Source organism: Culex quinquefasciatus, chromosome 2, assembly GCF_015732765.1.
Source record: "Culex quinquefasciatus strain JHB chromosome 2, VPISU_Cqui_1.0_pri_paternal, whole genome shotgun sequence".
NCBI lineage: Eukaryota > Metazoa > Arthropoda > Insecta > Diptera > Culicidae > Culex > Culex quinquefasciatus.
Window position 1 is genome coordinate 18,153,934 of NC_051862.1, and position 19,682 is coordinate 18,173,615.

The window sequence follows — 19,682 nt, forward strand, 5'->3', positions numbered from 1 at the left end:
TCCCGGGAAATTTTTTCCCGGGACGGGAAATTGGACGCTCTAAGTTCAACAGACACTGATGAAAATTTCACCAGTTCCGGATGTTAAAATACACATTTTTTTGGATGATTAATTGGCAGGTTAGTTGACTGACAGAATAATCTAATGGAAGAAAATTAATGAGCCAATATTTTTCAAAGTTCATGTTTCATACTTCGAAAAATATTGGCTACAGCCTAATGTGAACAAAAAAAACTGCTCATTAATTTTCTGTCATTCGATTATTCCTGCCAACTAATCATTCTGCCAACTCACTTTTCTGCCATTAATTATTCTGCCTAAAAACGTTCAATTTATTTATATGCTTATATCTGGCTTACTGCCATTTAATTTTTCGCTAATAAATTGTCTGTTTTGATTTTTCTGCTGACAAACGTACAGCCCTTTAACTTTTCTGCCTATTATTATTTTTTCTGCCTTTTGATTTTCGGCTTTTTAATTTTCTGCTTATTGATGCTCTCTGTCACATGGACCATTTCTCCCATTTAAAATTCTGCCTATTGACCTTTCTGCCGTTGAACTTTTGGCCATTTAATTTTCTGCCGTTTGACATTCTGCCATTTGACATTCTGCCGACTGATCCAACCCCGCTGACATCATCTAGCAAAAGCGTGTACTGATGGCATCTCTTGGAATCTTTGCAGACCCTGCTGGCCGACGTGAATCTGCTGACGGCGGAGGGCGACTGGAGCGCCGAGGAGAAGCTGGCCCTCGAAAGTCAGCTGGTGCTTGCGACCGCGGAACCGCTCTGTCTCGACCCGAACCCGGAGGTGGGACGGATGGCGATCAACCACCAGCACCGGAGGCAGATGTTCAACACGAACCCGATCCGGCGGCAGGCGAAAAAGTTCTCCCAGGTGGCGATCAACCGCAAGAGGAAAACGGACCAGTTCACGCACAGCTTCGGGCTGGAACTGAGCGACTTCATGACAAAGTACCGTGCGAAGCCCCGGCAGTACGCGGCCACCAAGCGGAGCGTGGTTAGCTTCACACTGCCCAAGAAGCCGTCGGACGTGAGCTCGACGGTGCGCGTTCCCAGTTTGGATCTGCCCGAGTTGGCGGCACCCAGCGAAGTGAACGTGGAGAAGTTTGCCCGGAAGTACGACGGTCCGAAGGAGAGCCGAGACTGCATACCGCAGCTGATCGAGGAGTACATTCTGGAAACGGATCGGGTGGTTAATCGGGGTGACACCAGGACGTACCACATCAAGCTGTCGATCTTCCAGCGGCCGTCCAACTCGGAGTATCTTGGGGAGCTGTACGTGGACCGGGACTATCGCGAGAGCGAACGCAACGGCGAAGCTTGTCAGTTTACGCTGGGAACTCGCGCGCATGCACACCGCTACATCCAGCAATTTACGGAGATATTCACCGAGGAGGGTCGCAAATCGGTCAAAATTACCCATCTGGTGCCGGGGCAGGTGCCAAAGGTGCTACACACGGCCGGAATGCGCGAACAAAGTGTTCAACAGCAGCAGCAGCAGCAGCAACAGCAACAACAGCAGCAACAACAAGCAATGCAAACGAATCAATCTCATATCCAACAGCAAATCACGCAAATTCAGCAACAGTTCCAGTCCAACCCGACGCACGCGTTGATCACGCGACTGCAAGCAACGAACACCGCGCTGGTCTCGCAGATTGCTTCAGCCGGCGTCGGTAACGTGGCGACAACGACGACGGCGACGATCAACGCGACCAATCCGAGCGTGCTTCCAGGCAATCAGGCGCCCGTGCAGGTTGTTCAACAGATCGTTCAGCAGCAGCCCCAAGTGGTGGCGGCCGCTCCGACGCCACAGCAACAGCAACAACAAATGCAGCAAATCATTACCGCCGGACCGTCCACAAACATCATCACCATCGGAGGGGCCACCCTCCAGCCGCAGCAGCAGCAGCAACAACATCCCCAACAGCTTGCTGTGCAACAGCAAACCATCGTCGGTCAGCAACAGCAGCAGCAGCAAATCTTTACCACCTGTGATACTTCCAGCAGTTCCGGCGTCGCGCAACAACTGCAGCAGGCACAGCCGCAGGCCAACATCACCATCCAGCAACAGCAACCTGCCCAGCAGCAGCAGGTTCAGCAAATTCAAGCACAAGCGCACCCTCAACAGCCCCAGCAACAAACGCTGCTGCTGGTGCAACCTACCGGACAGACCGTTGGCCCGGGCGCACCCGGAACGCAAAACATTCAAGGCTTTACCTTTACCTCAGCTCCACAAACTGCCACGGTCATCAATCAGGGCGCCGTAACGGCGGGTGCCGCCACCGGGAACCGTGTCCCGTTGCTGGTTCGACTCGAGAATAAACCCTCACAGCAGCAGCAGCAGCAACAACAGCAACAAACGCAGCATGTCCAGTCCCAGCAGCAGAATCAAAGCACCACCACTACCATTCATACGAACAATCCGGAAATTAACGCGATCGCGCTCAGCATCATGAACTCGGCCAACCAGTTTCGTGCCAATCAGCAGCAGCAGCAGCAGCAACAACAACAACAGCAACAACAACAACAGCAGCAGCAGCAGCAACAACAGAATAAATCCAACTCGAACGCTGCGATCATTAGCTTGCTGAACAGTGCACCGGCTGCGATGACCAACTCCCCCGTGCTGAGCAGTAGTTTGTCGGTTCCAGTAAAAACTGAGTTGCACCAAGGCGTTCAGCAGCAACAACCTCAGCAACATACCATTCACCACCATCAGGCCACCGGGACGACCACGATATCGAGTAGTGCCGCGGCGGCGTTGTTCAACAGCGTCGGAGCTAGGAAGATTCAAATCCAACAGCAGCCGGGTGGAGGCCAGAGAATACTGAACCACACGAACCTAATCGCAGTCAGTAGCAATCCGGCGGGCGGTGGTATTGGTCAAACCCAGCTCATCAACATCCAGCCGGCAATCGACCAGCAACAACAGCAACAACAACAATCCCAGCAACATACCCAACAACAGCAGCAACACAGGGTGACCATGTCGGCGTTGGCATCCCAACTGGCGTCCCCTCCGGCGATCCTAACCACGTCGAATCTTCCGCAAAGTTTCAACGTTTCGGCGGCAGGCGGCGCCGGCGGCCAGAACTTTGTCAACGCGTCCAACAACACCACCAGCAAGCTGATCATCAACAGTACAAATCAACGGATATTGAACATCAACACGAATAGCGCCAACAGCTCGTCGACGACGGCGGCCGTGATGGCCGCGCTGGGGGGCACCATCCGGCGGGTAAGTGGCCCAGCGGGAGGTGATGGCTCCGGCGGTGGCATTCAGCTGCAAATTCAGGGCGCCGATGGCATCCGACGGATCGCGACCGGCACCGGCAGTGACATCCAGCTGCAGATACAGGGAATTTCGTCGCCCAGCGGGAGTGACCACTCGAACGCGTCCTCGACGACGTCGGTTTCGGTGGGCGGAGGTGGAGGCGGCGGCGGCGGTGGCATGCAGGTCAACAACGCTGGAACTCCCGCCGGAAACATCATCTTCAACAACATGTCCGGCCTAAGCGCCCTGCTGGCGACCACTTCTCCCTCTTCCCAGCAGCAGCAGCAGCAACAAGTGACGGCGGCGGACGGAACCTTGACAAATACCGCTAACCTAGGCAGTAACAATAGTAGTAGCAGCAACTCTAGTAATAATAATTCAGCATTAATCGAAAGACTGACTTCATGTAGTACTATTAACCTAACCAATAACCAACAACAACAATCGCATCCACATCCGGCGGCGAGTCCGGCCGGGCTGCAGTTCACGATACCGTCGCCCAAAACGCCCCAGCAATCTCAACAGCAAACGCACCTGCAGATTCAGTCGCCCTCGTCGTCGATATCGCCACTTTCTAGTCCTCCGCCGGCGACGCTTCACACGCAACAACAGCAGCAGCAGCAGCACACTCATCAGACGCCCCACCAAACGACGGTCAATCTGCAGGGACTGAACCTGGCCAGCCTGCACGGTGCTATGGCGTCGATTCCGGGGCTGCAGAATGTTCAGGTAAGTCGAATCACCCTAAACCACGACCAACACCATCGCTAAACAACCCCTCCCATTTCCTTCCAGGTTCAAATCCCCGGCCTGTCGCAGCCAATCTCGCTGTCGCTGTCGTCGGCTAGTCCGGCCAACGCCACCGCCAGTGTGCTGAACGCTGCGGCCAACAGTGCTGCTGCGGCGGCCGGTAATAACCACCAGACGACGAGTTTGCTGGTGTCGGTGCCGGTGTCGAGTTCGGCCGGCAACGTCATCGGGACGACTCAGCTTGGGAACTCGGTGACCGTGTCGACGGCTAGTCTGATTGGGGCGAACGCCGGTCAGCAGCAGCAGCAGCACCATCACCAGCAGCAGCAGAATACGCAGACGGTGGTGCTCACGAACCCGCAGACCAGCGTCGGCGGGTCCAGTCTTCTTTCGTTGCCAATTGGTAAGAGGGGAATACCCGTTATTGATGATTACTGTTTTTCGTTATTTGGCCAATATTAACAATTTAAAAAAAAAATTAGAATTCCAAATATTTTTTTTTGGTTGATAACAAGTTTCAATAAATTTAAAAAAATTTAAGCAATTTAAAAATTACAAAAAGTTTTTTTTTATATTATGTAAAACTATTATTTTTAACATGATTTTTTTTCAATTTTGGAATTTTTGAACTTTTGAATTTTAGAAAACATGCTTTATTGAAATTTACTCGATCGTCAGTCGTAATTTGTCGATAGTAGATCTTACCGTTGTCAAAATACGATCGTAATATTTTGAATTCCGTTCACCTTCCTCATGACTACATTCAAATGATTGCTGTCACCACACTTACCCGAACAACTAAGAGATAGGAAAGAGAAAAACATGAGCAGTAGTGTTGCCCGGTTGTTTGAGTGCTGAGGCTCGGCATTCTTTCGTGTCGACTTCGTGTGTTCGTGTCGACTGACGGTCAGTGACCGATCCTTTTCAAGCTCTGGTTCGGTATCCCAATAACAATACACAAGAAATTATTTTTCTGCAACCCAAATTTCCTACAATGTTTCAATGAATAACTTTTCGAAACATCTTGATGAATCTGAAATATGGAAACTCAAAATAAAAATATGCAAACTTGAATAATAATTTTAATATTATTGTATTTTTAATTCAATAGTTGAAAAAATAAATTCGAAACCTGAAAAATTTCAGAAGTTTCAAAAAAGAAATTTTAAAATTAAAGAATTTACAAATTGAAATTCATTTTACAAAAAAAAAATAAAAATTTAAAAATTTGAAATCAAAAAATTTAAGAATTTAAGAATTGAGCAATTCCATGTCAAATAGGGATTCGGTTGTACCCGACCCTTTCCGATGTCAATGAAACTTTGTAGACATGTTGTTCTAGTTTTATATAAGACATTTTGTGTATATGGAGCCAGTTTGACTCGATAATGACATTTGAGAAGGGTGTAAGCGTTTTAAATATTTTTTTATTTCGTAATTTAAATATTGCTGTATCTCGAAGCCGTTGCATCGTATCAAAATGTGGACAAAGACAAACTTGTAGAAAATTTGACGGGCTTTCCGACAAAAATACACTGAAAGAAAAAAACACGCCACTTCTATGAGATTTTTTAATTTTTAAGTTTAATTGTCTAATTTGAAGGTGAGCCCACGTTTTTTTTTCGTTCAAAATTTTTGTGAAAATAGCCTAACAATAGATAGAATAGACTCACAAAAAATGCAGGATGGAGCAACTCTTTTACAGAAACTGTTTTTTTTATGTGCTCTAAACGTCAAAATTTTCAAAAACCGAATGCGGGAATCGATTCTACAGACAGTTTTACATATTGACCATTGTCCTAAATCCAATCTTTGTGAAGTTACAGCGGTTTTACAATAAAAATGTTGAAAAAATAGTTTTTTTTGTTGGTTTTTGGCAATTTTTTACAGACACGTAATTTTTCAGTCTCGAAAATATTTTTACCAATAAGCTCGTCGAATTTCCCATTAGTTTGCCTTTGACAGCATTTACAAAGTTTTATTGAAATCGGAGAGGGTCGAGAAAAAAGTACCTAACAAATTCCTGTTTTGGGCTGAATTGCTCAATTTTAAGAATTTAGGAATTTAAGAATTTAGGAATTTAAGAATTTAGGAATTTAGGAATTTAGGAATTTAAGAGTTTAAGAATTTAAGAATTTAACGGTGCACATCAAACAGAGCTTTTGCACCCAGATTTTTGTTACAGACATTTTAGTATCTTCAAAACTACGGGTACTATCGAAATATTTTTTTATTCATCCCCTAAAGTACTGTCCACAAAGTAATTCACAACAAAGTTTGAATATTTCTAGAGTTTTTTATGATTAGGTCCTATAAACATATGAAAGACAATAGTTTATTGGTCCTTTTCAAAAAAAAACTCTGGATTTTTACAATCACATTGTTGCAGGTTTGGGTTCGTAAAGTTGACAGTTTTGGAATAAGAAGACAACAACTTCCTTCGTTGCTGTGCACTCTTAAGAATTTAAGAATTTAAGAATTTAAGAATTTAAGAATTTAAGAATTTAAGAATTTAAGAATTTAAGAATTTAAGAATTTAAGAATTTAAGAATTTAAGAATTTTAGAATTTTAGAATTTTAGAATTTTAGAATTTAAGAATTTTAGAATTTAAGAATTTAAGAATTTAAGAATTTAAGAATTTAAGAATTTAAGAATTTAAGAATTTAAGAATTTAAGAATTTAAGAATTTAAGAATTTAAGAATTTAAGAATTTAAGAATTTAAGAATTTAAGAATTTAAGAATTTAAGAATTTAAGAATTTAAGAATTTAAGAATTTAAGAATTTAAGAATTTAAGAATTTAAGAATTTAAGAATTTAAGAATTTAAGAATTTAAGAATTTAAGAATTTAAGAATTTAAGAATTTAAGAATTTAAGAATTTAAGAATTTAAGAATTTAAGAATTTAAGAATTTAAGAATTTAAGAATTTAAGAATTTAAGAATTTAAGAATTTAAGAATTTAAGAATTTAAGAATTTAAGAATTTAAGAATTTAAGAATTTAAGAATTTAAGAATTTAAGAATTTAAGAATTTAAGAATTTAAGAATTTAAGAATTTAAGAATTTAAGAATTTAAGAATTTAAGAATTTAAGAATTTAAGAATTTAAGAATTTAAGAATTTAAGAATTTAAGAATTTAAGAATTTAAGAATTTAAGAATTTAAGAATTTAAGAATTTAAGAATTTAAGAATTTAAGAATTTAAGAATTTAAGAATTTAAGAATTTAAGAATTTAAGAATTTAAGAATTTAAGAATTTAAGAATTTAAGAATTTAAGAATTTAAGAATTTAAGAATTTAAGAATTTAAGAATTTAAGAATTTAAGAATTTAAGAATTTAAGAATTTAAGAATTTAAGAATTTAAGAATTTTAGAATTTTAGAATTTTAGAATTTTAGAATTTTAGAATTTAAGAATTTTAGAATTTTAGAATTTTAGAATTTTAGAATTTAAGAATTTTAGAATTTTAGAATTTTAGAATTTTAGAATTTTAGAATTTTAGAATTTTAGAATTTTAGAATTTTAGAATTTTAGAATTTTAGAATTTTAGAATTTTAGAATTTTAGAATTTTAGAATTTTAGAATTTTAGAATTTTAGAATTTTAGAATTTTAGAATTTTAGAATTTTAGAATTTTAGAATTTTAGAATTTTAGAATTTTAAAATTTTAGAATTTTAGAATTTCAGAATTTTAGAATTTTAGAATTTTAGAATTTTAGAATTTTAGAATTTCAGAATTTTAGAATTTTAGAATTTTAGAATTTTAGAATTTTAGAATTTTAGAATTTTAGAATTTTAGAATTTTAGAATATTGGAATTTTAGAACTTAAGAATTTAAAAAGTGAGGAATTTACGAAATTCAGAATTGAGGAATTTAAGAATTTAATTAAAAAAAAATACAACTAATTTCAAATATGAGGCTGATTTTCAGGAAAACTGCACATAACTTAAATTTATTCATCTTTTCCCCTGCTTCCAGCTCAACTTGTTACCTCGGGGATGAAGGGACTGAGTCAGCAGAGCTTGCGGGCCGGCACGCCCCTCACGGTCAATACCGGCCAGCCGGGCCAGCAGATCCAGTTGCTCAACATTAGTCAGCGGCCACGCGTCGGCGGACAGCTTCCAGTGGTGACGTCCGTCACCACGCCCATCACCGCCAAGCAGATTGCGGCCCGCGTGGCCCAGCAGCGGAGCATGGCCGGCTCGACGCTGAAGATTGCCACACCCATCACCGGTAAGGGTTTGCCCCTTGTAGATCTTGGCGTAGGGATTGGCGACTAACTGTATTGTTTTTTTAATCTCTCAGCCACACATCACGCGCAGCAGTTGGGACAAACGCTGAACGTGACCACCAGCGGCGGTGCCACAAACCAGCTGGTGATGACGGCAAAGCAGCTCCAACAGCGTCTTCAACAGCAACATCAACACCACCAGCAGCAACAGCAACTGATCGCAGCCGCCAACCAACAGCAACAACAATCCGCCACCACGCAAATTCACATCCAACAGCAGCAGCAAACCATTCAGCCGGTCCAGCATCAGCAACAACAGCAGCAACAACAGCAAATCAGCATCATCAACAACAGCGTCGTGTCGCCGCTTCCCTTGCCAACGATAACACCTCCGCCGGCGCCAACTCAAGCCCAAGCCCAGGTGGTCACCGCCGCCCAGCAGCACCAGAACGTGATGAACGCGCTGGCCAGCAAGCACCGGCGGAGATCGGCAGCGGACATGAACAAGTAAATCCTAACAAACTACTTCTTCTACCTTCTACCTTCTTTTCCTGCAAACGTTCTTGGCTAAATTAGCCGCCGTCGCTGCGCGAGCGTGTGCACGTTCACTCACTAGAAAAGAAAAAAAAAAGCGGGAGAAGCTCGCTCTAGCAATTCAGCAACAACAAACAAACACACACACAATGCTCTTTTAGTCACACCCTAGGATGTAAGAACAAATTATGCAAGCAACAAAAAAAAAATATCTTTCCAATTATTGGGATGGGAAGAGATTACCCAACTACCTACCTACTACAACTACTACTACTATTAGGCGATGTTTATTTAATTTGGAAAATAAACAGAGTTTTTGTTTTTTTTAATTTAAAAGAAAAAAAAATCTGCACGCAGAGTTTATTTTTTTGACACGATAAAACGAAACGCCGAAAGGTTTTTGAGGTATTCTGGTTTGTATTGAAAGTGGTGTTAGGTGCGATGTTCGACTTTGGTTTGGTTAAGATTTGAAATACTCTTTGTTATCTTTTTTTTTCTAAAAAGCCAAGCTGAACTTTTCTAAGACGACTTCTCAGGATTTTTTGACTTTGACTCCAGCCCAGCTCTTCAAAAATTCGTTTGGCACAGTATGTCCACGCATCGTTCCTCCCCTGTAGATTCTGTGCTATGTAATCCATTTTCAGAATCCTCTCTGCGGTAAACGCAACGCAGTAGGACTGGCCGCTTTAATTTTTGTATTACATTTTCGTGTATTCTCGCAGCTTTCCAGCATGCTGTCATCGGATTGGCTGCGTTTGTGTTAGAATGTGCACTGCATTTCACAAATCAAGCGTTTTTGTTGAAAAGGTCCTTTAAGTTATTGTGTTTCATATGTTTATAGGACCTTTTCTAATAAAACTCTGGAAGTGTATTTTTATTCAAAATTTTATTTTGTTTCAATCAATACTAATATTTCAAAAGGGCCAAACATTCAATATAACGCACTTTTGAAATGTAAGTCTTGATTTTAAAAAAATCGAAAAGATCGGGAAATTTCACAAATGCTTCATTATTTATTTTTTTCATTCATTGAAAATCGAATCATTAGTTGCTGATATATCGACACTAAAAAAAGGTGGGTTGTTTGAGTGAGACATCGAAAACTTAAAATTTTCCTGTTTTTTTTTTCTTTTAGCCACTGTATCTCTGCTACCAGAGGTCCAATTTTCAATGTTTCTTAGACAATTTTAGCAAATTTTCTATACTTAAAAAAAAAATATTTTCGGAGATAGTCACTCTTGGTTACTATTAAAAAAAAATCAATACTGCAAATATTTCGCTAAAATCAAACTTTCGGTGGTTATATCTTGATAACAGGGCCAATTATCAAAAAATGTGTTAAGTAATTTTTTATTGCAAAATCAATTTACATAAAAAAATCATTTACATAAAAAAATCATTTACATAAAAAAAATATGTGTCAAATTTTGAAATTTCCAAAAATCACAGTTTTTTCAAAAGTTCGTAACTCGTCGGCTGAATTTTTGACCAACTCAGAAGTTGCGAGTTTTATCTTCTAAAACATATCAAAAAATCTCGAAATTTAAAAATACGGATTTTGAGAAATTGAGTTTTTGTGAAAAAAAAAACGTTTATTTAAAATATCGGCAATTTTTTTTTCCTTGTTCTATTTTTTTTCTTAATAGTCCACATCAATACCTACAACTTTGCCGAAGTCACCAAATTAATCAAAAAAAAAAAATTGTTGAAAAGTTACAGATTTCGTATTATTTTTTTTAGCTGCCAAAACTGTATGCAGATTTGTATGGGTGAACCAATGACAAAAAAAAAGCTTCTTTGGTCATAGGGAAGCCCCCACAAAGTTTGAGCTAAATACAAAAAATTGAAATGGTCGAAATCGGCCGATTTATTGTTTGGCCGAAATTTGTTCATATGACCATTTTAAAAAGTACTTAACGTGTTTTCAGCTTTTTTTATTTTGTAACATGCAAACATACTTTTTTTTTTTAGATATTCAATCATTTTATATCCATTAATTTTTCTTCTAAATGTCTATTTAGCACTCCTAACCATACAAATATTTGGAAATTTGATGAACAAAATTTAAAATTGTAATAATTTGTATTTGCTAATTTTGTATTCGTCATGATAATATTAAAAATCCTAAGTTGTCTCATAGACCAAAAAGTAGAATCTTGAAAAGCCGTAAATTCAAAGGCTGTATTTTATTTTTTTGAAAAAAAATTATTTTGTTTTAATTATAAAGTTTTTAATTAAAAAACCAAAAATTCAAATATTGATTTTTTTCAAACTATGAAACTAAAAAACTTAAAAATTTCTAACATTGAAATAAAAAAACGTTACTTAATCCACCCTTAGGTGGTTGGTGCCTTCCTCTCATTCAAAGGGTAATGCTATCCAAAATAGACACGCTCGTGGGAAGGTCTTTTAATTACCTATCCAAAGATAGGTCGCATGATATATTTGGAATACGTTTTCATCTAAATATCTGAGAACTGGCCTCCAAAAAGTGTATAAATAACACTTAAGTGCTTATAACTTTTGATAGGGTTGTCAGATCTTCAATGTATTGGTCGCGTTGGAAAGGTCTTTTAAATACCTTTCTAAAAATGTATAACATGCCGGGGTTTCTTTGAAAAACCACCCTTTTTACAATCTTCCGGACTTTTGTCAATATTGTTTGTTTAGCATAACTTTTGAAGTACTTAACTAAACTGCATAATTTTTAATAGCGACTTATGGGACCCCAAAACGGATCGAATGACGCCAAAACGGACAAAATCGGTTCACGCAATGTCGAGATAATCGAGTGACAATTTTTTGATCAACATCCCACCACACACACAGACATTTGCTCAGAATTCGATTCTGAGTCGATAGGTATACATGAAGGTGGGTCTAGGAGGTCTAATTGAGAAGTTCAGTTTTCGAGTGATTTTAAAGCCTTTCCTCAGTAAGGTGAGGAAGGCAAAACATTAAAACTTAAAATTTGGATTTAGTTTTTGCTCCAAACATGACTTTTTTAACTTTTTTAAATAAACTTTTAAAAAGTCAAAAAATTCAAAATAATTTAAAATACAAATTTAAAAGCTTAAAAACAAATATTCTTAAAAATTAACAGCTTAAAAATTTAAAAACTTCTTTTCATTACTTTTTTTATTAGATTCTTTAAGGTGCTGCTACCAAGTTAAGATCGAGAATCCGAAAAAGTAAATTAAATTTCAAAACATAACAAATTAAAAGGTTGTAACTTAAAAATTTCAAACACTAAAAATTTACAATTGTATTTTTTTTTATTTAAACGAAAAAAAAAGGTATAAAATTTTGAAATTTTAAAATTTTGAAATATATAAATTAAATTGGAAATCTTTTTTGCACGATTCACAATAATTGTCCAAAGAGTCATTCTTATGCAAAATTAACTAGACTTTCCGAAAAAAAAAACTTTGAAAAGCACACGATTTAGTTTTAGGGGTTAAAAATTCGAAAAACTGGTAAAAAATGTAGCGATTTCAAAACTATATTTTAACTTTTTTTTTTGATGAAAAATACGTTTTTTTCGGAATTTAGAGTCGGGCGTCCCAATCAACACAACAGTCCCTTTGACACCAAATTTCTATCCCTTCACGGTTTCGAGCTACAAATCACAAAAAACGTGTCTTGGTAGAAATCCAGAAAAATGAATGGGGTCGTACTGTCACGAGATATCGAAAAATGGAGCTCGGATTCCTGACCATGTTTACCAACATTGTATCTGTTTAAAGAAGGAAAATTCCGAATAGAAGTTATTTAAATTGTTACCCATTTACCTAGACGTTTTAAATCGACGATATCATTAAAACTATTGATCCGATTTCAATGTTCAAAAATTTTATTAACGAGAAATCTGCTGATCTCATCGTGAAAAAAAAATCAGAATTTTCAAAGAAAATCACGAATAATGCTGTATCACCAGATTTCTAGTCTGTTACAAATGATACATTTCCATAACATCGCTGCCGGCCAGCGTAATAATACAGTTCAAAATGATATTTGAAAAGGGCTTTTACGTTTTTTTTTCTAATAAATACTTAAACAAAATTAAAGCTCGAACATCGCGCCAAAATTTATAAAAAAAAAAAATTTTGGTCAAGAATACAGTAAAAATAATTTCCTACAAAAATGAGGTTTGTGAACACAATAAAAAGAAAAATTAGGCAGCGCATGTGATATGAACGAAATTTTGTCTATTGGTCAGAAAAGGAGAAGGAAACTAGTGCGTGCTGAAGAACAACACAAAAAAAGAAGGAATTTACGCTCGACTCAAGAGCTCCTAGTTGATATTAGAGCAGAGAGGCGAAAGTGGGAATGCCGCGGGTGGTGAAACAAACAAAAAACTATATTATATTTAATTAGTTTTGTAACTGTGAGATGCAGATGAAGCAAGATTCGAAGCCGCGTTCTCTATATAGATGTGTGTTGTGCAGCGTCGAAGAGATAGTCATTAGAGTCGGAAATAAAGCAGAAAAAACAAAGCTCTTTAGTGTGTACAACAGCAGAAGCAAGAAAAAAAAATAAGTAAACGATTTGTTAATGGTTTTTAAAAGTTAGTGGAAAAAAATTTCAAGAAAAAAGCACTTCGCTGGATGTGTTGCCCAAATGCTTCGTTACTAAGTAACGATAGTTTGTGGTTAAAAGATGAAGCGAACTAAAAGAAAGAGCTCCTACATTAAATTCTTCAGAGATTCGATGTACCTAGTAAAACAAACTCACAAACACACTGAACTAAGTAATAACCTGCAAGCAAACCGTGCGAGAAACGCTTTCCGAAGATTACAAATTGTTTCGTTTGCCGCGCGCTAACATTAACAGGAAAGAACTTAAAACTCAAACCGATTGACTCGTTTTGTACATATAATTTAAAATTTAATAAAAAGCAAAAAAACTGAGAAACAAAACCGAAAACAACGAGCACCTCTATTAAATTATTATTTGTTTAATTTACACACATTCAAGTAACAAACAAACAAAAAAAAAGCAGAACAGCAAACAGATACCGGAACCGGAAAAAAGTTCAAACGCAACCGTTTATGTTCTGATTCGAAACCAAATCGTGTGTCAGCAGCAGCTTCTTCCTGTCGCATCTTTCGTTTTCTGTGTAAATAGTCGTCATTTAATCTCGGAATATTGTTTAGTTTGTACTAGGAAAGGTGTTCAATCGAGAAGGAGAGCGAAAGAGAAAGGAAAACCGAAAGGAAATTAAGCAAAACAAAACATGAATAAGAAAAAAACAGAGTTAGTTAAAGGATTACAAAAAGATACGCTTGTTTTAGGAGAATTTTTGGTTTTTTTTTTGTTTCGATTACCATGTGAGAAGAGAGATTGGTCATTTTTGCGGCAAGCGCCACACGCAGAAATATCGTATGGATACAAGGAAATAATAAAAGAAAAAAAGCAAGTTGGAATCGTGCGCGCTGACTGAGGCGGCGATCCAGGATACTGTAATTGATTTGTGTTTTATATGCTTTGAAGATTCATGCTGGGTAGTTATTTCCTTCTTTTTTTAGTTTTGCCAATTTTTCGTCGCAGTCCTAAAAATGGTTTGTTCTTACTTACTACTTACCTCCCTAGTTCTTTGTATCTCACAAACTGATAGTCCGATTTTCGGAGTTTCAGAAAGAAAATTGTAGAAAATTTTCTCAGCTTTCCAAAATAGTAGTTTATGCAACATTGTTGCTTAAAACTGATTTTCAGAAATTTCAAAAAATTTTAAAAAATTCAGATTTTTTTTTAAATTTTAAAAATTAGAAAACAAAATCAAAATTTCAAAGATTTCAGAAATTTCTAAAATTTAAAAAAATATTAAGTTTTAAAAGATTTAAAAATTTCTAAAAACTTTTTTTAGTCAATCCAAAAATTTAGGCACGATTATCAGGCATGAAAGAGCGTTTAAGAAACATTACTCGGGTGAGGTTTCAAAAAAGCCGTAAGAGCCACCGTGACCTCCGACACTAATATTAGTTTCTCTCCCAATTGTAACAAATTTTCATTTATTTTTAGTTTTCGACACTTGAAAGACGTGTAGATGAACAATCATAAGCATTTTTGAAATTGTTTTTTTCGTAAGTAGGTCGAATACCGATGCAAAAAAGGCTTTGTTTAGCATTGGCTCTTACGTCTTTTTGAAAACTAATCCGAGATTAGCAGAAGAAACATAAAACAAAAAATTAATATAGGTAGCTGTAAAATAACCATGAAAGGGGTGGAGAGTGGAATTATTGGTCCAATATCCATTTTAAACAATTTTCATATTTATTTTTAAGTTGAATATGTTTTTATTTATTCTTTTTTCTGTATTTTTTTAATTAAATATTTATGTTAATTTCTTCTTGATTAAAAAGTAACTTACTTTTTATTTCAATTTTCTTTGACATTTTTAAATAAAAAAAAACAATTTCTAAGAGTTTAAAAAGTATTTTTTGTGGATTTTTTTTATTCGATTCCTAAATAAATAAATTTGTATTTTTCCAAATTTTTGAAAATTGAAATTTCTGATTTTTTTTTAAGTTGTTTGTAGTTAGATAGAAAATAATTTAGATTTTTTAATTTTGTTATTTTTTCACATAAAAAATATTGAACCCAGATTTTTTTAAATATTCCGTTTAAATAAATAATCCAAAAAAAAAAATTGTATTGCCAATTACGATCGAAATTTCTCAACAGTAAAATTACGATTACACCCTAATTTGTCGATGGTAATCTTACTATCGAGAAATCTCGATCGTGAGTCGAGAAATTAAGATCGTAATATTACGATCGAATGCCATAATGCACCAATAGAATTCTTGCGTTTCTTTTTATTGAAAATATAAAAAATAAAATGGAACTTGGGTTTAGATACGGAATACAGGATCGTCCGGATTCGAATATCCGAAACCTGGATAAGGGGCCACCCATAAACCACGTGAACACTTTTTTGAAAAATTCAAAAATACAAAAATTAAAAAAAATCAAAAGATTCAAAAATGTTGTACAATCCAGACTCGATTATCAAAAGTTAGATTATCTCAAGATTTATATGGGACTTCGAATAATCGAATCACGAACAAAAAAATCGTTGTTTTTATTTTTTTAGTTTTTAACATAAAATTCGAATTCTGCAACCCCATGTTAGTCAAATACAGTCCAGACGCGATTATGTGAAGACCTCTGAAAAATTTCACTTTCGAATCACGAAAAAATGACCTCTAAACTACGCTAAAGTGGTTTAGAATGTTTACATTCAAGATGGCGGCCAATATGGCGGTGAAGAAATATTGGAAAAAATGCATTTTGCTATTTATTAATTTAAATTTTATTTGACAACAGCAAAAAATGGATTAAATTAAAATTAAATTAATTATATAATAAAAAATCCGAAATTTGAAAATATAAAAAAATATCAAAAAAATACAAATTAAAAGAATTTAAAATTCAATTCGAAAATCTCTAAAAAATATCAAAACAAAAACATTAAAAAATACATTCTCATAAAAAAAAAAAAAAATAATAAAATTATTTCGGAAAATTTTAAATGAATCAAAAATTCTAATAATAATTACATAACTGGAGTTTTTTTAAAGGTCTGATAAGGCCGATGCAAATATTTAAAAAAGTTTTTGTCCCTCGACCCTGGCCGAGGTCAAGGGGGGGGGGGGGGGCAAAAATAAAAATATAAAAATTTAAATAACAAGCCATAGTCTTCACATTTAAATGAAAAAAGTGTTTTAAAATGCATTTTACACTAGTTCAGTTGTTTTGCAATCATTAGTTTTCAAAAAATCTAAGATCTGACAAAAACAAAAATTGTATCGAAAAAAAATATTTTGCATCGAAAATTTTCAAAAAATCTTAAGATTTTTTAATAAACCCAAACATGCTGAAAATGATTTTAAACGCAGAAGAATGTACTTTAATTTGATTTCAGCTGGTTGCACTTGAATTTTCATTGAAATTTTGAAGTTTATTGTAAAAATATTTTTTTTGCCCCCTGATTTTACGGGCCAATTTTGAAGGGGGGGGGGGGGGGGGGTGACAAAAACTTTTAAAAATAATTGTACCAGCCTAAACCAAATTTTAAGTTTTCAAAAACACCCAAATATTAAAAACTCCCTGGGCCTTGTAAAGTCAAGGGGCATGATTTGATCCTAGTGCATTAGTTAAAATATGGGTATACATTCTTTTTTATAAGCACTATGGACACCACTTCATGCTACGAGAACTCGCTTTGTCGCAGCCCCAGGGCTTAAGCGTTGACCGATAAGCTGTCTTCGTGAACTAGGTAGTTCTCCGATAGTGAAAATATCACAATTGCACAAGACACCGCTGCTTCTGTGACTTTTTCACTATCACAATGTGGGATTTAGGTGGGACTTTAGGATAGTACAATTGATTTGTTGCTTAGCATTAGCATTTAAAATAAATCTGTATGCTTTCCAAATCTATTTGATGATAAATTTAGTTGCAATTGTTAAGTTAGAGTAATGCTGTCATTAAACTTTGATTTAAGTAGAATACTAGGCATTCGTTTATGTCAAATTGTTCATAGAGTCTCAATCAATCAATAATGTAATGATATCGGACAAAATTCGTTGATCTGTTGAACTAACGGTTTTCGGATTATGGTTGTATCGACCATTGTTGCGAATCGAGGAACTACGGATCTTTTGACGTAAATGGTCATTTCTTTTTCAAATCGCGATTTCTATCCTATTTGTATATCAGTTCACAATTTTTATTGTTTTTTGATAGAAGTAGTATTACAACAGTTAAAGGAACGTTTAGTTTTGAACATTAAGTTTAGAGGATTTTAGATTAAAATTTAGATTTTCAATCCAAAGTAGTTAGCAAATGAATATTTGGACTTAAATGAATAATTGAATAAGTTGAACTTATGAATAACACACAACTGTGCATTTATTCTAGAGTCAGATCCATACAGCATCAGTGTTTATTTGGTCGAAGTGTACTAATTCATTGGCAGATCTGATTCTAGTTGTAATGTACGACAAGACTACTGACGGACGTGACAGGACGAGGGCCCAGTTTAGAGGTTTCAACATCAACGATGTGCGGCTGGACCACCCTCCCAAAAAAAAAAAAAAAAAAAAAAACACCCAAATATTAAAAACTGGATATTTGGTTTATTGGACCTTTTCAAAAAATACACCAGATATGGCCTTCAATAGTTTTATATTTTCATCCTTAAAAAACTCTAAATTTCAAAACATAAAACCTTTAATTTAAGAAAAAAAATACATGTTCTGAATTCTGAAATTTTAATAATTTTAAAATTCAAAAAATAAAAAAATATGATGTATAAAATTTGAAAAAATTGTATTTATTATTAAAATTTTTGGTACATTTCAAACGTTCGAAATTTTGTATTTTCTCTAAATTACGGCTTACCATTGATAAATTACGATTGAGTGCAATAGTCACGACGTATTTCAAACTTCAAAGCAAATTTATTTTTCTCTTAAACAAATCTAATTTTCATTGATTTTAAGTAAAGAACATTCCTTGAGTTTTTTTTCTGAAAATTAAAACACAATTTTCAGTTTTTGCTTTTTGAGTATTTTTAAAACCGCCTTGAGTCATGAGGTATTCAAAACACATAAAATTCAAAAAATGAATAGTTTTTTAAAGTCCTAAAAGCTATGGGATTTCCTATGTTTATAAGACCTTTTCAAATAAAACTCTAGAAATAAAAATTTTGATTATTGGACCTTTCTTAAAAAAAATAAAATATTTAAAGGACGTGCAGATTAGGATGTAACAAAAATGACTTTTTGGCGGGCATTCAGGGGTTTGTTCCGGTGGGCATACTGAGCCTAAATCCCAAATATGAGCTTGATTGGACGTCACAGGAGCTGGCGCTCCGCCCTTCAATTTTATATGGGATTTAACCCGCAAAAAAAGATTTTTTCAAAAATGTCACTTTTTGAGGCATTTTGGCCACCAATGCGTTAACCAAAACCATCACTGAAACCATCACCAAAAACATCACTGGCGTGTAGGCCAGATCCTTGCGCATCTTTTGGTATATATAACATTGAAGTTTGGAGCATCCTGGAGCTCGGTATAGACCTTCAAAGTTTGGCATTTTTTCGAAAAATCGGTCCCAGCAAAATCAAATGGCGTCTCGGGCGTCGCAAGGTGCGACGCATATCTTTTTTGCGGGGGCCGATTTTTCGAAAAAATGCCAAACTTTGAAGGTCTGTACCGAGCCCCAGGATGCTCCAAACTTCAATGTTGTATATACCAAAAGATGCGCAAGGATCTGGCCTACACACCAGTGATGTTTTTGGTTAACGCATTGGTGGCCAAAATGCCTCAAAAAGTGACATTTTTGAAAAAATCTTTTTTTACTGGTTAAATCCCATTTAAAATTGAAGGGCGGAGCGCCAGCTCCTGTGACGTCCAATCAAGCTCATATTTGGGATTTAGGCTCAGTATGCCCACCGGAACAAACCCCTGAGTGCCCGCCAAAAAGTCATTTTTGTTACATCCTAGTGCAGATGCACAATTCAAAGCATTTTTGAATTAGAAAATTCGTAAATTTAACGAGAACCGATCGAAAAACGGCTTTGTTTACCACTGGAGTTTGGGACCTTTTGAAAACTAACCCGAGATAATATTATGTATTTTTGTTGAACTTATACGAATGCTCAACTTAAAATAGAGTTTCTAAATTGAAATAGCTTTTAACTAGGAAGGTTTCACTCACAAAATAAAAATCCAATTTTTTGCGTTCCTTTTTTTATTTGTCAATGGACTTATTTTATTGTTCTTTTTATTGTGTGTGTGTGTTTCGGTTCGGTAGATTTAAAGTATCGCTTAAACATTAGACTCCTCACGCGTGGCACC

At 36.0% G+C, this 19,682-nt stretch overlaps 1 protein-coding gene across 4 annotated transcripts in view; it reads left to right on the forward strand.

Annotated features, from left to right (window-relative positions):
- The window catches only part of LOC6037655 (chromatin modification-related protein eaf-1), a 32,636-nt gene extending 23,473 nt beyond the window's left edge, over nt 1-9,163 (forward strand). For all 4 annotated transcript variants that reach the window (XM_038253076.1, XM_038253077.1, XM_038253078.1 and 1 more), the window contains 4 exons: nt 684-4,028; nt 4,095-4,452; nt 8,027-8,281; nt 8,354-9,163. In XM_038253076.1, coding sequence (XP_038109004.1) covers nt 684-4,028; nt 4,095-4,452; nt 8,027-8,281; nt 8,354-8,790 — 4,395 coding nt within the window. In that variant the 3' untranslated portion in view covers nt 8,791-9,163. The remainder of the gene's footprint in view (nt 1-683; nt 4,029-4,094; nt 4,453-8,026; nt 8,282-8,353) is intronic.
- The last annotated feature ends 10,519 nt before the right edge of the window (nt 9,164-19,682 follow it).